This window comes from Dermacentor albipictus, chromosome 1 (assembly GCF_038994185.2).
Source record: "Dermacentor albipictus isolate Rhodes 1998 colony chromosome 1, USDA_Dalb.pri_finalv2, whole genome shotgun sequence".
Taxonomy (NCBI): domain Eukaryota; kingdom Metazoa; phylum Arthropoda; class Arachnida; order Ixodida; family Ixodidae; genus Dermacentor; species Dermacentor albipictus.
This window is the reverse complement of record NC_091821.1, coordinates 519,490,633-519,509,974: the sequence shown is the minus strand read 5'-3', so window position 1 is coordinate 519,509,974 and position 19,342 is coordinate 519,490,633. Positions and strand designations below refer to the sequence as shown.

Below are 19,342 nucleotides of genomic sequence, written 5' to 3'. Positions count from 1 at the left end.
TATCGGCGCGCACTAGTTACGCTAGAAGTCGAGGAAGAAGAAGTGTGCGTGGAAGCTGCTGCGAAAACGAACTGTAAACGGCCGTTCGCTTAGAATTGACTGACTGGCTTTTCCTCTCTTGACAAACTGGTGGAGGTGCGGGGTATGCATCCATCGTATGCCTACGGGTCCTGTAACGGAAGCTACCGACGCCAGTACCTCGGGGACGGCAGAAATATATCGAAGCAGCCGTCGCCTTCAAGGTGTTCCACCACAATACAGTCCCCTGGCAAGCTCCGTGAGGAAGATGTCAACAAGTACCGCAAGCCAAACCGAGGGGATCCCAAATGCTGCCGGAGCATGCATTCTCAACGCACCTCGCACGCCTAACCCGTTCCATGGCGACGCCTTTGAGGACGTTGAAGACTGGTTGGACCATTTCGACCGGGTAGCCGCCTTTAACGGCTCGGACGATCACCGTAAGTTGAACAACGTCTTTTTTCCCTTTTAGACGCGGCAAGTGTATGGTACGAGAACCACGAAGCCTCATTTACCAGCTGGCAGGAGTTTTACCGACTGCTTTGCGAAGCCTTCAGCACTCCCGAAAGGAAAGAAAGAGCCGAGCAGGCACTGTCTTCGAGGTTCCAAATGGCAAACGAAACCGCCGCCATGTTCGTCGAAGACATGACGCGATTGTTCCGTCGGGCCGATCCACTAATGCCAGAAGACAAGAAGGTGCGTCTGTTAATGCGAAGCGTAAAGGAACAGCTTTTCGCGGGCCTCGTGCGCAATCCTCCTACAACAGTCTCTCAGTTCGTTCGCGAGGCAACAGTCATGGAACGTATGCTTCGGCAGCGGCTCTCGCAGTATGAACGCCCGACCACCATGACTGCTGCATGCTCTCCGGTACCTGCAAATGATGACAGGGAGTCCCTTACCGAGCTAATACGGCAAATTGTTCGAGGAGAACTGCAGAAGACCTATGCATCGGCTCTGGCACCGCCCAGTGCCGCGGTTCTTACGGATGTCATTCGGGAAGTAATCGGCAAAGTGGTTCATCCCTCGCCACCAACACGACCCGAACCTCCCACGTTCGACGTAGTAGTTCTGCGGAAACCCGCAAGGTGGATGGAAGTAATGAATAAAGGGAAAATTAGGCATCCACCCGTTCGTAGCAATTGCTATAAAGGAAACCCATACGGGTTCCTCGAAAGAAAGGCCTCATAGTTGAAGAAAAATTCGTCCTGGTCCGGGACTCGAACCCGGGACCACCGCCTTTCCGGGGCAGCCGCTCTGCCATCTGAGCTAACCAGGCGACTAGCAGATAGCAGGGCGAAGTCGAATTTGTCGACAACACGAAGCAAAGGCAAGAGTTTGACGTAGTAGTTCTGCGGAAACCCGCAAGGTGGAGAGAAGTAATGAATAAAGGGAAAAACAGACATCCACCCGGTCGTTCTCGTACGCGGATGCTCTTCGGGCTTGCGCGCCATCGACGGGCCGTTTTTCGCAGCCGCCTGCTGGGATTTCTCGACGCTCCCCAAGTCCGATCCACCGCACGAATCCGAAAGCACCCTTTCATCCTGGTCCGCGCAAATCTACAGCATGGCGCGCCCCCGACAACAGTCCGTTGTGCTATCACTGCGGGGAGGCTGGTCACATGTATCGCGACTGCCAGTACCAATGGATTAGTCTGCTGGGATACCATCCGGGTGCCCGTTGCCCACGCTATGGCGAACGCCCGCAGGAAATCGAGCAATACTTTGAAAGCAACCGGCTTCCTCCTGCGCCACAGCGAAGACAGTCACGGTCACCTTCACCTCGTCGGTACGCGTCACCAAACCGTGCTCGACCCGCCTTTGATTCCGCTGGAGTCAACGGTGGAAGCCCGCGCCGGGGAAACTGAAAACGGTGACCTCCGGGGGTGAGGATGCTGTCATGCGAACCGCGAAATATCCTGCGCCGACGCCATCCCCTCGCGACGTACCGCTGACGCCTTCATTCGAAACTGCAAAAAACCTTCTGCTGCTATTACTGCTTCCATCGATGGTTATCCGGTAACTGCACTTGTCGATACGAGAGCTGACTACTCGGTTATGAGTGCCTCACTGGCAACTCGGCTACGCAAGGTGCTGACAGCGTGGGACGGCCCACATGGCCTACTTACCACCACTACCATGGACTACTTTGAAACGGTGGCCGAGTCCAACGCCTGTGGTTCGGTAACGACAATCTCGATTCCGGAACCCAGCGATGTGGACTTGACCAGTCATATCAACGTCAACCCACAGCTGGACCAAAACGAGAAGGAGAGGCTCCTCACTCTGCTATCGTCATTTAGCGACTGTTTCGCCACCACGTCAAAGGTCAAACAGACTCCTTTAATCAAACACAGAATCATCACTCATCCGACCGTCCAACCTGTTCGCCAACACGCTTATCGCCTGTCGCAGAGAGAACAGGATGCTATTCGTCATCAAGTTAAACAAATGCTCGACGATGATGTCATTCAACCATCGACAAGTCCTTGGGCTTCACCTGTTGTGTTAGTTAAAAAGAAATATGGTTCACTACGATTCTGTGTCGATTATCGCAAACTGAACAAGGTCACAAAAGAAGACGTTTACCCACTTCCTCGAATTGAGAACTTCTTGGATCGCCTGCGACATGCCCGTTACTTTTCTTCAAAGGATCTGCGTAGTGGGTACTGGCAAATTGATGTTGATGAACAGGACCAGGAAAAAAACGGCGTTTATAACACCCGACTGTCTCTATGAATTTAAGGTCATCCCTTTTGGATTGCGTTCCGCTCCGGCCACATTTCAACGCATGATGGACACAGTTTTATCTTACCTCAAGTGGAACTCGTGTTTACTCTACTTAGACGATGTAGTTGTTCTTTCCACCACGTTTGAACAACACATCCAGCGGCTTGAGGCGGTTCTTCAAGCTATCCGCGCCACCAACCTCTCCCTGAAGCCCGAAAAATTTCACTTTGGCTACGAGGAGCTCAGATTTCTAGGTCATATTGTCAGCAGCACCGGTTTGCGACCTGACCTTGACAAAACCATGGCAGTTGCTCTGTTCCCGATACCGAAGAGAAAACACGATGTCCGCCGATTTTTAGGGCTTTGTGCGTACTACCGCCGTTTTGTACCCAATTTTTGTGAAATTGCCGAACCTTTGCAACGACTCATCAAGAACGACGTCACATTTGTATGGGGCCCGGCACAATCCGATGCCTTCCACGACCTTCAGCGACGTCTACAGACACCACCGATCCTTGGTAACTTTGACACCGAGGCTGACACAGAAGTGCAAACTGATGCTAGTAACGTTGGTCTCGGAGCGACACTCGTAGAGTTTCAAGCTGGTGTTGAGCGCGTTATTGCGTATGCCAGCCGACCCTTGTCTGCTGCTGAAAAAAACTACTCAGCAACTGAAAAAGAATGTCTGGCAGTCATATGGGCTATCCAGAAGTTCCACCCATACATGTACGGACGCCCCTTCCGTGTCGTCAGCGACCACCACTCTCTCTGCTGGCTGGCAAATCTCAACGATCCTTCAGGCCGTCTCGCAAGATGGAGCCTTCGGTTTCAGGAATTTGATGTGACCATCGTCTATAAGTCTGGCCAGAAACGCCCTAACGCCGACTGTCTCTGCCGCGCCCCCGTCGAACCCGCACCACTAGATACTGACGACGATTCTGGTTTTCTTTGTACTCTTTCGTCTTTAAACCTTGCTTAACAGCAACGGCAAGATTCCGAGCTCCAGCCCTTGATTGAATACCTTGAAGGAAGCCGCCCACACCCTCCACGGCAGTTCGCGCGTCACTTGTCCTCTTTCTGCCTACGTGGCGAGATCCTATACAAGCGGAACTTTCACCCTACGGCAACCGTTTTCCTGTTCGTTTTTCCCGCTACTTTCCGCGACGACGTTCTACGTGCATGCCACGACGAACCAACGTCCAGGCATCTTGGTTTCACGCATACTCTCGCGAGGATCAAGCAGAAGTACTATAGGCGAAAACTCACAAAAATTGTGAAGCAGTACGTCAGAAGTTGTCGAGATTGCCAGCGTCGCAAAGTTCCACCACTAAAACCAGCCTGTCTCCTTCAGCCTGTCCGACCTCCTTGTTCACCTTTTGAACAAGTCGGAATGGATTTACTCGGCCCATTTCCCAAGTCTTCGGCTGATAACCGCTGGATCGTTGTCGCCACCGATTACCCCACTCGATACTGCGGAACACAAGCCGTTCAGTGAGCTACTGCTTCAGATGTTGCTCACTTCTTTATCAAAAATATCGTCCTTCGACATGGTGCTCCTGCTCTCGTCATCACAGACCGTGGTACGGCCTTCACTGCCCAGTTGGTCTGAGATATTCTGCAGCTGAGCGCAACAACGCACCGTACGGCAACTGCGTATCTCCCGCAGACTAACGGTTTAACTGAGCGTCTCAAGAAAACGATTGCGGATATGTTTTCCATGTATGTTGCCACGTATTATAAAAATTGGGACGAACTGCTCCCGTATGTGACATTCGCGTACAACACTGCCCTACAAGAAACCACCGGGCTTCCTCCTTTTCGTCTGGTCTACGGAAGCGACGTCACCACTATGCTCAACGTGATGCTCCCACCAACTTCGTCGCAACCTACCGCATCAGATACAGACGCCTTTGTTCAGCGTGCCGAAGCAGCGTGGCACCTTGCGCGGCAACGAATTCTATCCCGTCAAAGTCAAGATGCTCGTCGATAAAACTTATGCCATAAAGACGTCACATACGACCCGGGAGATCTTGTATGGGTTTGGACCCCAATACGTCAACGAGGCCGGTCAGAAAAATTATTGCGCCGATACTTTGGACCCTACATAGTTGTGCGTCGTCTAAGTCCTGTCAACTACGAAGTTATTCCAGCTGACACTTCGCACCACTCCCGTAGACCACGTTCCTCTGACATTGTTCACGTTACCAGGATAAATCCCTGCCATTCGCGCTGACTCTCACCCACAAACTTTGTGATGCGGCCTCTGTCGACACGTCCGTTGTCTTTCTCACTTCTTTTATTTTTTCCTTGTGGCATTTAACATCTCCCCAACTTTATTTATTTTTTATTGTTTGGAGGGCGGGGTACAGGCATGCACTAGTTACGCTAGAAGTCGAGGAAGAAGTGCGCATGGTAGCTGCTGCAAAAACGAACTGTAAACAGCCGTTCGCTTAGAAGTGACTGACTGGCTTTTTCTCTCGTGACAATATTCTTCATTGAACTCATGTGGCCACTAATTAAAATGAACATTTGTAAACCCCAGCCCTTATGTAATACCCCAATTGAGGGGTCTTCAAGGGAATAAAAGTGAAGTGAGGTCATTCCGCCTCGATCATCCGACCCTCATCATTCCGTGGTTGTCATGCCATCCCACAGCCGTCACGTACTCGCCATCCCACCACCATTATGATGCCCAGGTGGTCTCTTCATCGTCGTCGCTGTAGCTTCCTCATTTTATTCTCCTCGTGTCATCGTCGTCACTTGTCATCGTAACAGGCTTCGTAGAGTCACGCCATTGTCATCATACATTCGCTGTATCCTACAGTTGTCATGACATCGTCATCAGTGCATCCTCCTCACATAATGGTTCGTCATGTATTCGTTCCCATACCGCCGTATTGATGCCGTTGCGGTTGCTCCATGGCCACCGTCTAACCTTGTCATCGGACTCCCATCATGCCATCGTTGTCGCACCATTGTTTTGACGCAGTCGTCGTCTAGGCATTGCCACACCATCGTCGTCGCGTTGTCCTGTTACCATCATCACCACTTCAGCAACGTCCCTCGACATACCGTCTTCATCGTTCTATGGACGCCAGTCTCTCTTCGTCATTGTACCATAACTACGCTGTTTTTATTCGTGTTTAGGCCGCCGTTGTCATTCCATGGTCGTCAGTGCGTCGTTGTCAGACAGTCGCTATGAAGCACCTGCTGTCATGCCATCGTGTCATCATCGTCACTACAACTTTGTCATCCGACTCTCATCGTGCCGTCGTTGTTACGCCGTCTTCGCAATACAGGTTCTGCAACAGTCGTTTTTACGCCATTCTCGTCGTACACTCGTTATCTCATTGTCATCATACCTTGATATAGTCGTCACTGCATTTTCTTCGTGCATTTCTTGCCATACAGTCGCCATGATGGCGTCGTGCTCGTTCCATCACGGCCATGCTAACCGAGACATTCCGTCGTCATCATGGAATCTTCGTTTCAGAGCCGTTCGCGTACCTTTGTCGTCATGCCATCGTTGTCGCGCTGTCTACCGCCATAACATTAGCAATGTCATCCCATGGTATACATGCTGTCATCTCCGAACTCAGTGTATTCATGTCATCACCACTTCGTCATGTCATCGTAATAATGCTGTTGTCATTCAATCGTTTACTTAAGACGAAGCTTTAGCTCGGGCCCAACTCCGACGCAGCCCATTCAAATATATGTAAAACGCAAAAAACGTTCATCTGACATAACCCCTGGGCTGATTTCAATGAAATTCGTTGCATTTGAGAGAAAAAGTGAAATTCTAATGATTCATGGAAGCACAATTTCGATTGAGGGCTCGAATTTTGTTTAAAAAATTTGCAAATATTCGACCATTCGAAAAAAAATAGAAGCAAGAAGTTCACGAACTCATAGCTCTTCATCAAGAGAAGATATCCCGGTTCTGTAAACGGCATCAATTAGATCATTGAAAGCGTAAAAAATCGATACGTCATTTTACATATTACGTGGATTTATGACGTTTGTTCCAAGCGTTCTGCAAAAGCTGTATTTCAATATAACTAATTTTTTTATTTTCATGTGTAATATATCAATTTCGTTGGCTTTAGATGTGGTATAAGATTCAATTCACAGAATTGCATTATCGTTTTAGTTGATGAGTTACTGAGTTGTAAACTTGATAGTTCTCTTTTTGAAAATTTTCAATTATTTCCATTTTTTAGAAAAAATTAAGCATCCAATTACAAAAATTCAAAACCAACAGTCACTAGACTTTACCTTTTTCTTTCAAATGGAACAAACCTAGCGAATTTGGTGCCGTGGTTGCCGAGAAAAACGAATTCTCGTTTTACATGTATTTAATAGGAGCAGCCGAGCTAAAGCTTCCTCTTAGCTGCATAACGTATTTAAGCAAACCACACTCCAAAAGTACGTGTGTCGCTAAATTGCTGGAGTACTTATCGCGTCACCATCGACAGTCATCGTGAGACGCGCTCTGCTGTAATTGTTTTTAATAACTGGAGGCGATACGAGAATACACCTACCAATGGCAAGTGCCAAGAATGAGACGAAGATTTTAACAGCTCCTGATAGCCTCGCTGGTCAGCACAAGCTCTCAGTGATTCTGCTGGCTTGCCTGGCAGCACTAATAGTTCGCACGTGTGACGCGACTGTAAACGCAAGAGCGAAAAATTCGGGAGACTCTTAGGAGGAAGCTTTAGCTCGGTTGCCTATATCTAAATACATGTAAAAAGAGAATTCGTTTTTATCGGCAACAACTGCACCAAATCTGACGAGGTTTGTGGCATTTCAAAGAAAAACTTACAATCTAGTGACTACTGATTTCGAATTTTCGATTTATGTCACCAAATGTTTATTAAAAATTGGCAAAAGTAGAAAATTTTCGAAAAACGAAACTATCACCTTTACAACTCTGTAACTCATTAATAAATAACAATATCACAAACATGTGAACTGCACCTACTAATGCATCTAAAGCGGACAAAATTGATCTGTTAGACATGAAACCTCAACAAATTTAGTAATATGGAAACACAGCCTTTGAAGAAGCATTGTACACAACGTAAATCATTCACATAGGATGTAGAATAGCATATAAAATTTGTCCGCTCTCAATGATCTATCTAATGGGTGCCGTTTATAGAACCGCGATGTCTGTTCTTTCTCTAGAGCTATGAATTTGTAAAGTTCGTGCTTCTATTTTTTCCAAATATTCAAATTTTTGAAATTTATTGTAACAACATTCATGCCGTAGGTCGAAATTTCGCTTGCAACAGTCACTATAATATAACTTTCTCTCTGAAATGCAGCAAATTTCATTAAAATTGGTCTAGGGGTTATCTCAGAAAAGCATTTTCGCGTTTTACATGTATTTGATTAGGCCGCGTCGGAGTTGTGCCCGAGCTAAATCTTTCTCTTAAGCCTCGCCTATAAGAGTAGGATGCCATAGCATCAAAAGGGCCCACAATTACCGGGAAACGCTCCCTGCGAACGCTATGCACTAAGGCGAGCTTGCTGGTTGTTTTTCATACCCTGCCCCCGGGTTACCCATTACGCGGATGCTAGTAACGCAGCGCACCGCTCTGTGATTCGCAGACACGTTTCTCTAACGGCCAACTCAGGTTCGATTCCGCGGATGGCATGCTCAATGCGGAACGGGGCCTTTAACGCCATTTTTTTTACTAAATTGGCTCCCAAATATATTTCCATTCGGAATTCCTGCGAGGAACTGTCCGTCGCGGAGTTTCTACAACTCAGCACCGGTAATGGTGGTTTTGGGCAATTGAGACATTCGTAATATGTGACAGTAACGTGCAACTGCGGCCACGCGGTTCTTTTGTTTTGCAGAAATGGTGTGGATAAGAGCATGGCCCACTTGGACTCGGCCATGATGGGCATCCGCGGCCACGACTGCCACAACATGTACCGTGGCTGCATGGACTTCCAGTGAACTGGCACTGAAAGCCAGCCTGAAACGGAACCACTTGACGCAGAGCAAAATAAATCCAAAAAACGTCGTTGTTTTCTTTCTGTACCTATCTGGTGATACGTGCAACGTCCCATTTCAGACGCGGTAGCGTTGCATTGTAGTCAGCTTGCATGCAGCCAGTGTATGCCCAGACTGCCACAGATATTCGGAGGTTAAGATGGGTTGCTCTCTGCTGCTACGACTCAGCCGACTACGGTGGATATGCCATGAATCTGGTGGTAGTAGGAAGAAAAAGAAGAAACACGTAGCAGGAATTTGAAAAATAAACAGAAGGTCGTTAGAAGCCATAATAAATGCACTAATTAGTGAATAATCGTAGTAAAGGATCATGACCATGAGAAGAAAATTGCCAGAATAAAAATGAGTTTGAGTGCATAAGGCAGGCATTATCAAATCATGACGGGTAGCTTACCGCTATCCTTGGAAAAGATGTGTACAATAATCGTATTCTACTTGTACTAACCCATCGGTGTGAAATTTGGAGGTTGAGAAGCTTGGGAATAAATTAGGGACATGGAACGAGCGATACAACGAAAAATGTAACGCGTAACAACGTGAACGAGGATGACAGTGGTGGTGATTGAAGAGTGAACGGGCATAGCCGATTTTCGAGAAGGCTATAAAAGGATGAAATTCAGCTGGACAGGCCATGTAATGCTTAGGGAAAGTAATCAGGGGCCTTTTAGACTTACATATCCATAAAGTACGGAAGCAAGTACGTCTAAAAGATGTCTTGGGCGGATGATTCACCAGTCGATTATAGAATACACTCTAAAAAAACTACGCTTATCCAAGCGTGTGTTTGCAGTTTTTTTACATTCATCTAAGAGTGATGTTCCCTCCCGCTTTCCGATAACGCCTGCTAGGAGTGATCAGCAACACCTCTTCACGCTTAGCAGACGTGATAAGGAGCCCTGTTCCTACGCTTATAATGGCGTTACTAATCTCCGCGCTTAGAGAGGGTTTCCGAGGTGGCAAGGAGGGTAGAGTGAGCAGCATGCCCCACCGTCCCCTCGCCCATTCTCTGCATGCGTAGAAAGCAACGAAGAAGCGCGGACCCCGAATGGCTTGGGTCGTTTCTCTGAAGCGAGCTTCGCTCACCAAGCTCTTCGCAGTCCTTGCCTTTAACTTTTGCTTCGGCGGCGCAGAATGTGACGAACCAAGACGCCATGACACTGGCAGGATGCCGGCGAAGTAGAAGCTGAGTATGCTGCAGAGAGATTGCGCAAGACGCTGCCACCGATGATACTGAACGTACAATGCTAAAAAGGGGCTTGGCAAAGCCCGGGCACATTTTGACGACGCCAAGGAATGCAAAACGCAAACAAGTTCCAACCGTATCTCCTTGCACAAAAGGACGAATCAAGCGCACTGTGCAGCGCCATGCGTTCGAAGATAGCAAGCTTTTTGTAGTATAAAGGCGTCAGGACAGAATTTCCCGCATTACAATCATTATGCTATTGCACTCTTTCTCCGATTGCTGACCCAAAATATCTCATCAAATTCGTTTTCGCTGGCGTCTTTCTCTAAGAAAGACGAATATTCTAGGCAGCGAAGAAAGTATTACACACGTATTTCTCACTGGGGTACATATTTTATTCATAATAATAATTCTCAGATAATATGATACAATGAAAAGTTGATGTTTAAAAAGAAAACTTACAGAGATAAATCGTTTTCAGATCACTCAGTAAGCGTAAGTCTTTATATGAGTTTGATTGAAATGCGGAACTGAGTGAACAAATCCTTCAATCTTGTTTGAGTCCATGACATTTCTTTCCTTGTTGGCTTTATGTCGGTTGCACAAAAGTTGCCCCTATGCAGCCGGATATGTTACATATTACATACCATAAAGGCATAGGCACATCACTATTGCCTTTTGTAGAGATGTATAATCACTGATCTCCATGCTTTCCTTCCTTCTCACAGCCGCAGATGAGAAGCCTTGTTTCCATCCAGACAATACATGGTATTATAGGTCCAGAGAAAAGACGGGGAATGCGGGAGATGGAAATAGAAGACGATGAGCAACACGTGAACAAGGTGAATGCAGGAGCCAACGTTTCGACAAGTGGGCTTGTCTTCTTCAAGGCGACATATGCTTTCTTCGCCACAGTATATATAGGTGCGGTTCTTCTAAAGGGGAAAGGGTGTGAGGGGGGACGACGCGGAAACGAGAGAAAACTTGTTAGCGTGTTGAATTGAGAGTAAAGAAACGCTGTGTACAAGGTCAAAGCCTGCCCCCCCCCCCCCCCCGCTCCCCCCACCCCGGTCTGTCAACACACGCGCGTTAGCCGGCGGATCAAGGGCGTCTAACAGGCCGGCTGACAAAAAAAGAAAGAAAGAAAGGAATGGAAAGCCGAGAAGAAGAAAAAAAACGGAGGGGGGGATACGCCAAGAAATCGAACCAAGCGTTGTTGCCTATAGCTTGAAGTTTAGCATAGCGAATAGATTCTAAAGCTCCCTTTGAAACGTTTATGCCTATTGGTTGCAATGTCTTGAACTTATGGATAAGGTATGATTCTCTGTATTTTCTTTCTTGTTCAGAACGGACATTTCACTGTAGGTTGTAGAGTTTAAGTTCATTAAAGTTATGACCTGGTTGGTTATGCTCGGCGACGGCTTTGGGAAGCTTTTTAGCTGTGTCCGCGCGATGTCCGTTTAATCTGACGTTCATTGATTGTCCTGTTTCGCCGATATATTGTTTCTTACAGAAGGAACATTCAAGCATATAAATCACATCCGAACTTCGGCAAGTGAAGCTAGATTTGACTTCATGTGTATAACTATTTGCGGTGCTTTTAATTTTAATGTCACTTTGAAGGTGCCTGCAGGTTTTGCACCTAGGGCGACAACATGCTTTTATTACGGGGGAATGCTGCTGGCTGATTTTTGCGTGCACTAACATGTCCTTGAAGTTCTTGTTTCGGTGATAGGTAACCCTGGGTGCATCCGGGAACGCTTTTCGCATACGCTCGTTACTTCATAATATTGGGTGGTATTTTCTTAGGAAGTTGTTTATATTTGGGAGTGCATTAGAATATTTTGTTATAAAGGCCGTCGGTCTGTCAGATTCTAATGTGGGTTGTCTCTTCGCCAATTCCGACTGTCTCTCCAATCTTGACGCGGCATCATAAGCTCTATCGAGAGCAACTTGGGGATAGTTCCTTTCTGCTAGCGTTGATTTAAGGTCCTTTAGGTGATGGACATAATTGTGGTCTTCGCTGCAGATTCTTCCTATACGTTTCGCTTGTCTGACGAAAAATTCTTGCTTGTAATGTCGCGGGCGATGAATGCTGTAGTCTAAATATTGCTGGCTATCTGTAGGCTTCAGGTAAAGTGTCGTTCTCAGTTTTCCGTTTTCTATGTAGACCGTCGTGTCCAGGAAGTTGATCTGACTAGGAGAGTGGTGAGCAGTATATTTAATACTCGGGTGAAAGCGATCTAAATGGCTAATTAAGTCAGTTAAGTTAATGTAACGAAGATAGATGTGGGGTTTTAAAGGGTAGGATTTCAGCAGGTCTGCTTGAAGCTGTCCCTTGAAAATGTTCGCATACGTGGGAGCGAATGGCGTACCCACGCTAGTGCCGAAAATTTGCAGGTAGTGTATAGAATCGAATTCAAAATAGTTGAGCGTGAGAACTAACCTAAGGAGCGATAAGTAAACTTCAGGAGCGTGCACTTGGACATTGATTGCGAGGGATCTAGAAACGGCTCAAATTTCAACGGCTTGAATCCTGGCTTTGACGTTGTACACAGCGTTTGTTTACTCTCAAATCGACACACTAACAAGTTTTCCCTCGTTTCCGCGTCCTCCCGCCTCACGCCCTTTCCCCTTTAGAAGAACCCCACCTTTATATACTGTGGCGAGGAAAGCATATGTCGCCTTGAAGAAGACAAGTCCACTTGTCGAAACGTTGGCTCCTGCATTCACCTTGTTCACGTTTTGCTGATGGTAATATAAGGTCACTTAGCGCGATCTAAAAAAAAAAAAGAAAATGTCTTATTACGAAAAGTATACCACTTTAGAGGAGAAAACATGCTTCTTTTCGAATAAACGTGGTAACGAAGACAGCTTGCTTTTCCACTGCTTTAACAGTAATTGTACCTATTCTGACATTTCTCTTGCTAACCGCTCTTAAAATCCACAATGTATGCATGTATGCATAAAGTCCACATTGTATGCATACACCACCGACCTTGTACACACGTCATGAATGTATGGAGAAGTCAACATGGCGTTACACACCAACTCTGACAATTAGACCGGAAGCTCTGCGCTGCAATGAACCAATGACGCTCCTGCCAGTCCGCAGGTAAATCCACACCAAAAATGGCCGAGCGCAGTTTCGCATTCCGCGCAAGGCTGTGACAAGGCGCAAAGCGTTGTTCTCCCTCGTCCACGCTTCGCGCAGACCACGTGATATATTACGTATCTCTTATTTGGATTTTTATAAGCGTGATTAAGAGTTGCAGCGCCAGCGCTCCGCGGCACCTTAAGCTTGTGATTTGCGTTTCTCACGCATACGCAGCTCGCTCACGCTCGCACAAGACAAAACCATGGCAGGCAGTCTTGCCCTCGCGCTTACGTTAAGGAATGTCACGCTCATTTTCGGTCACCTAGTGCTGGAAACGTCATCTGCGCCTTAGTTGCATGTGCGTCACGCTTCAGCTTACATTTTAGCGTGAGATTAAACATAGAATTTTTCGAGAGTCCAGAGCTATTTTGATTTAGGAAGTCTGTAGGCCTGGACGCTTTTAAGTACTTAAATAAGCCCTGCTAACATTACGCTAAAGATCGGCTTACTAACATTTTGGCAAGAACAACTTAAGTGTTTTAATAAACGTTCCCTGAATTTCTGAGGCAGTACTTATAGTGATACGAGGTGAGTATACAGTTACAATTTGTTTTCAAGGACGCATGGACATCAGAGAGAAATTACACTGTCGGATAAGGTTACGCTCAGATAGTTTGTGGGATTGTGAACCATAGAAATTTAGCACAGCCTGATTAGTCAACTAGCGCATTTGCTTAGGCTTATCAAATAAATGGGCCCTGTCATAATCATTTTGTATATAAAAAGGCGCAGTTTCACCTGAAAGGTCAAGCATCGTTCATGATAGCAAATTAGAAAACAGTCATACGAAGTAAGGATAGTACTTTTACCGGCCGACCAACTTGTAAACATTCGCTTTTCAGCGGAATTAATAGGCACGCCGTGAACAAACATGAGCATGCATCACAATCGATGACAGCGGACACTCACTGTCTAAACGTTGGCGTGAGGAAACGCGGCAGCAGCAGCGAGCGAAGTGACATTCATGCTGTCTGTCGGGTCAAAGCAAAGTGAGCGCCCAGGACACACAGCACGGCCAAAGCTACGAGTCATCGGCGTTCCTAGACTCTGCCCCTAACGAAGATGGCTTTTAAGATACAGTCAGGGCTATGCCAGCTAGTATACCCCCAGGTAAAGGGGAATTGCGTCACGAGCACCAATTCCTGCCCTGGTACTCGGTGCGCGAAACTCGGAGAGGAGAAAAACGAAGAAAAAGATGAAGCATGCTTCCATGGCAGCGGTTTTGTTGATGCGCGAGGGGGAAACGCCATCCCGCTTGTCGTCTCCTATGCGCTCGACGAGCGCACAACTTCCTCTGCAGGCGCCAGCGCTAAGCAACACAACTTCCATTTATTTTTTTGATTGTTTTCATTTTAAATATCTTGTTTTCAACACCTTTCGGCTGCTAATTTCCTTGTAGCACTCACAACATGTGTGCAACGCATTTATGTGAAAACTTGCCTTCTTCTATTCAAGAGGCAAGGTGTGCTGCAGGGACCAGAGGATGGTAAAAACTCGAATTAGCCTAGACGTGAGGAGGGAACGGAAGAAACTGGTACATAAGAAGTCGATCAACGAATTAGCGGTAAGAGGGAAAATAGGGGAATTACGGATAGAGCTACAGAATAGGTATGCGGCTTTAACAGAGGAAGAACACCTTAGCGTTGAAGCAATGAGGGAGAATCTTATGGACATCATTAAAGAGTGTGCAATAGAAGTCGGTGGTAACTCCATTAGACAGGATGGCTGTAAGCTGTCGCGGAAGACGAAAGATCTGATTAAGAATCGCCAATCTATGAAACCCTCTAACCCTATAGCTAGAATAGAACTGGCATAACATTCCAAGTTAATCAACAAGCGTAGGACAGCTGACATAAGGAAGCATAGTGTGGATAAAATTGAAAGTGCTCTCAGGAACGGAGGAAGCCTAAAAACAGTGAAAAAGAAACTAGGAATTGGCAAGAATCAGATGTATGTGTTCGGCGACAAAGCCGGCAATATCATTACTAATATGGATGAGATAGTTCAAGTGGCTGAGGAGTTATATTGAGATTTATACAGTACCAGTGGCACCCACGACGATAATGGAAGAATGAATAGTCTAGACGAATTTGAAATCCCACAAGTACCACCGGAAGAAGTAAAGAAAGCCTTGGGAGCTATGCAAAATGGGAACGCAGCTGGGGAGGATCAGGTAACAAAGATTTATTGAAGGATGGTGGGCAGATTATAATAGAAAAACTGGCCACCCTGTATACGCAATGCCTCATGACCTTGAGAGTACCGAAATCTTGGAAGAACGCTAACATAACCATAATTCATAAGAGACGTGACGCCAAAAAGTTGAAAAATTATAGACCGAGCAACTTACTGTCCGTTGCCTACAAAGTATTTACTAATGTCATCGCAAATAGAATCAGGAACACCTTAGACTTCTGTCAACCAAATGACCATGCAGGATTCCGTAAAGGCTACTTAACAATAGACCATATTTCTACTATCAATCAGGTGATAAAAAAATGTGCGGAGTGTAGCCAACCCTTGTAGCGTTCAATGATTGCGAGAAAGCATTTTATTCAGTCGAAGCCACAGCAGTCATGGCGGCCTTACGGAATTGGGGTGCAGATGAGCCGTATGTGAAAACACTGAAAGATACCTATAGCAGCTCCACAACCACCGTATTCCTCCATAAAGAGAGCAACAAAAACCCACTAGAGAAAGGCGTCAGTCAGGGATATATAATCTCTCCAAGGATATACACGGTATGTTTACAGGAGGTATTCAGAGACCTGGATTGGGGAAGAATTGATGATAAGAGTTAATGGAGAATACCTTAGTAACTTGCGATTCACTGATGATATTGCTTTGCTTAGTAACTCAGGGGACAAATTGTAATGCATGCTCACTGATCTGGAGAGGCAGAACAGAAGGGTGGGTCTAAAAATTATTCTGCAGAAAACTAAAGTAATGTTTAACAGGCTGGGAAGACAACAGCAGTTTGCGATAGGTATCGAGGCACTGGAAGTGGTAAGGGAATGCATCTACTTGGGGTAGGTAGTGACCGCGGTTCCTGATCATGCGACGGAAATAATGAGAAGAGAAAGAATGGGCTGGGGTGCGTTTGACAGGCATCCTCTGATCATGAACAGCAGGTTGTCATTATCCCCCAAGAGGAAAGTGTATAACAGCTGTGACTTACCAGTACTCACGTACAGGGCAGAAACCTGGGCCTCCAGGTTTCCTCAGGAAAAGGGTTCTACTTAAATTGAGGACGACGCAACGAGCTATGGAAAGAAGAATGATAGGTGTAACGTTAAGGGATAAAAAAGGAGCAGATTGGGTGAGAGAACAAACGCGAGTTAGTGACATCTTAGTAATATTTTTTACAATTTATTGATACTGCAATCCCACATCGGCGATTTCGGCAGGAGCGTAGAAGTGTTGAAAAGGTCGCAAAAAAGGCAACCAACAAATACATAGATACATATGAGTAAATAAACTGATATAAACTGATATAGAAGGCATACGGTAAGTACTAAGTTAGACACAATGTAATTACGGTTAGTGAAGTTGTTGAACTTGGGTGTTATTAAGCTTGTTCCATGCAGGTATTGTACGCCGAAAAAAAGAGTTCTTAAAGGAGTTGTTACGTGTGCCAAAAGGAGGAATTGTTAGTTGTTGTCTTTGTCCAGTGGCATACCCGGATCAAAAGGTTATTACGTCTGAAGTGTCTAATTTAGAGTGCCCGATTACAATTTGGCACATAAATTTTAGCCTAGATGACCGGTTTCTTTGGGTTATTTGTGGCAAATGGGCTCTGGTTAAAAGGGCAGAAACAGAAGAATGTCCAAAGCTGTTATATATGAATCGCACACCCTTTTTCTGTACGCTTTCAATCTTGTTAATATTGATGCGAGTGAAAAGGTCCCAGAATCTGGCTGCATAATCTAATGATGGGAGAATAAGTGCTTTATATGCGGTCTTGCGGACATCAAAAGAAGTATATTTTAAAGCTCTTCGTAGAAAGAACAACTTACAGTTTGCATTTCTTACGACATAATCAATGTGTTTAGACCAGTCTAAGTTGCTTGTTATCCAGAGGCCCAGGTATTTGTAATGAGGTACTTCGTGAAGAACACTGCTGTTTATGGAATCGACAAAGGTTAATGGTGTTTTTTGTTAGTAACTCTCATGAACACTGTTTTTTCATAGCTAATACACATTTGCCACATGTCACACATCTGAATAATTTTGTTGAGTGCATCATTTAAAAGAATTTGGTCAGCTGTAATGTTCACTTCCATGTGACTCACGGAGTCATCGGCATACAATGGTATTTTGACGGGAATGTTGCAGACAATATCATTATTAAACAAAGGAAAGGAAGGGGTCAGAGCACAGACCTCTGGGGAACGCCTGAGTCCACCCCAACAACTTCCGAAGTTTCTCCATTAAAGACAACAAACTGTTTTCGATTGTTAATGTATGCGGCAATCCAGTTTAAAAGTTGCTGGCTATTATATATTTTCCCTAATTTGTGCAATAACTTCTTATGAGAGACTTTATCAATAGCTTTTTAATGTCCATAAAATTACATCACTTTGTTTCCGGTTATTAATTAAAAGTGCAAAGTCGTGTATAGTTTCTGCTAGCGGGGTACACGTAGAACACCCTTGTCGAAATCCATGTTGATACTTTGTTAAAGCATTATGTTTGTCAATAAACTGCATTATGTGGTTATGTATAATATGTTCTAAAAGTTTACAGGCAGTAAAGTTTAAGGAAGTCGGATGATAGTGTTTAATACAGTCTTTCCTCCCATTATTATGGACAGGTTTTACTCTGGCGATGCCCCAGTCGTCCAGAACTTGCCCCTCAGATTGTGATCTAGAGAACAGAACACACAAGTAATTTGAGACCCAATCTGCGTATCTCTTAAAAAATTCGTTTGGTATGTCATCTGGCCCTGGCGACTTCTTTACATCGAGCTTTAAGAGCATACTCAAAATTCCAGCTTCACTAATTAGAACGTTTGGTATGGGTGGTAAATTCGCGTCGAAGTGTGGTAATACATAATTATCAACAGTGAAAATGCTCTTAAATTGCTCATTGAAGCCATTCGAGATTTTTTTTGCGTCATCTACTTGTACACCTTCGATATCAAAGACATCACAATCTCTATAAGTCGGGCGTATGTGCCGCCAGAATTGCACGGGGGACGTGCGTGTAAAATTCGGTACGGACTCGCCGAAATGCCGTTGTTTTCGGTTCGTACTTGTGTTTTTAGCTATCATCTAATATCCGCTATTTTCTGCGTGATATAGGAAGAGCTTGTTGAGTTTTGTTTTTTCTTTAGCCTCTTGAGTTGCCTTTGTAACCGCAATGATTCCCGAGAGATCCAGGCGTTCTTGCGCTTCAGCTTCTTGACAATACGGGGAACATATTTATCGATGGATTATTTTACAATAGTTTTCGATTGATGCCGGAGACTGTCTATATCTCCAGATTAGGATGAGAAAATATCTTAATAAAAGGAAAGCATGTCAATGATAGATACATGATCTGCTTGTGAAAAGTTGGGGAAACTAGATGTTGTGTTATTACGTTTGATTGCTGCACCAGTCAACTCTACCACTTGTCCTCTTTCTGCCTACGTGGCGAGATCCTATACAAGCGGAACTTTCACCCTACGGCAACCGTTTTCCTGTTCGTTTTTCCCGCTACTTTCCGCGACGACGTTCTACGTGCATGCCACGACGAACCAACGTCCAGGCATCTTGGTTTCACGCATACTCTCGCGAGGATCAAGCAGAAGTACTATAGGCGAAAACTCACAAAAATTGTGAAGCAGTACGTCAGAAGTTGTCGAGATTGCCAGCGTCGCAAAGTTCCACCACTAAAACCAGCCTGTCTCCTTCAGCCTGTCCGACCTCCTTGTTCACCTTTTGAACAAGTCGGAATGGATTTACTCGGCCCATTTCCCAAGTCTTCGGCTGATAACCGCTGGATCGTTGTCGCCACCGATTACCCCACTCGATACTGCGGAACACAAGCCGTTCAGTGAGCTACTGCTTCAGATGTTGCTCACTTCTTTATCAAAAATATCGTCCTTCGACATGGTGCTCCTGCTCTCGTCATCACAGACCGTGGTACGGCCTTCACTGCCCAGTTGGTCTGAGATATTCTGCAGCTGAGCGCAACAACGCACCGTACGGCAACTGCGTATCTCCCGCAGACTAACGGTTTAACTG

At 45.6% G+C, this 19,342-nt stretch overlaps 1 protein-coding gene across 1 annotated transcript in view; it reads left to right on the top strand.

Annotated features, from left to right (window-relative positions):
• Positions 1–8,748, top strand: part of LOC139059971 (uncharacterized) — a 141,508-nt gene extending 132,760 nt beyond the window's left edge. The window contains exon 3 of the mRNA XM_070538635.1: positions 8,613–8,748. Within this exon, the coding sequence (XP_070394736.1) occupies positions 8,613–8,715 (103 nt within the window). The 3' untranslated portion in view covers positions 8,716–8,748. The remainder of the gene's footprint in view (positions 1–8,612) is intronic.
• Positions 8,749–19,342: the final 10,594 nt, after the last annotated feature.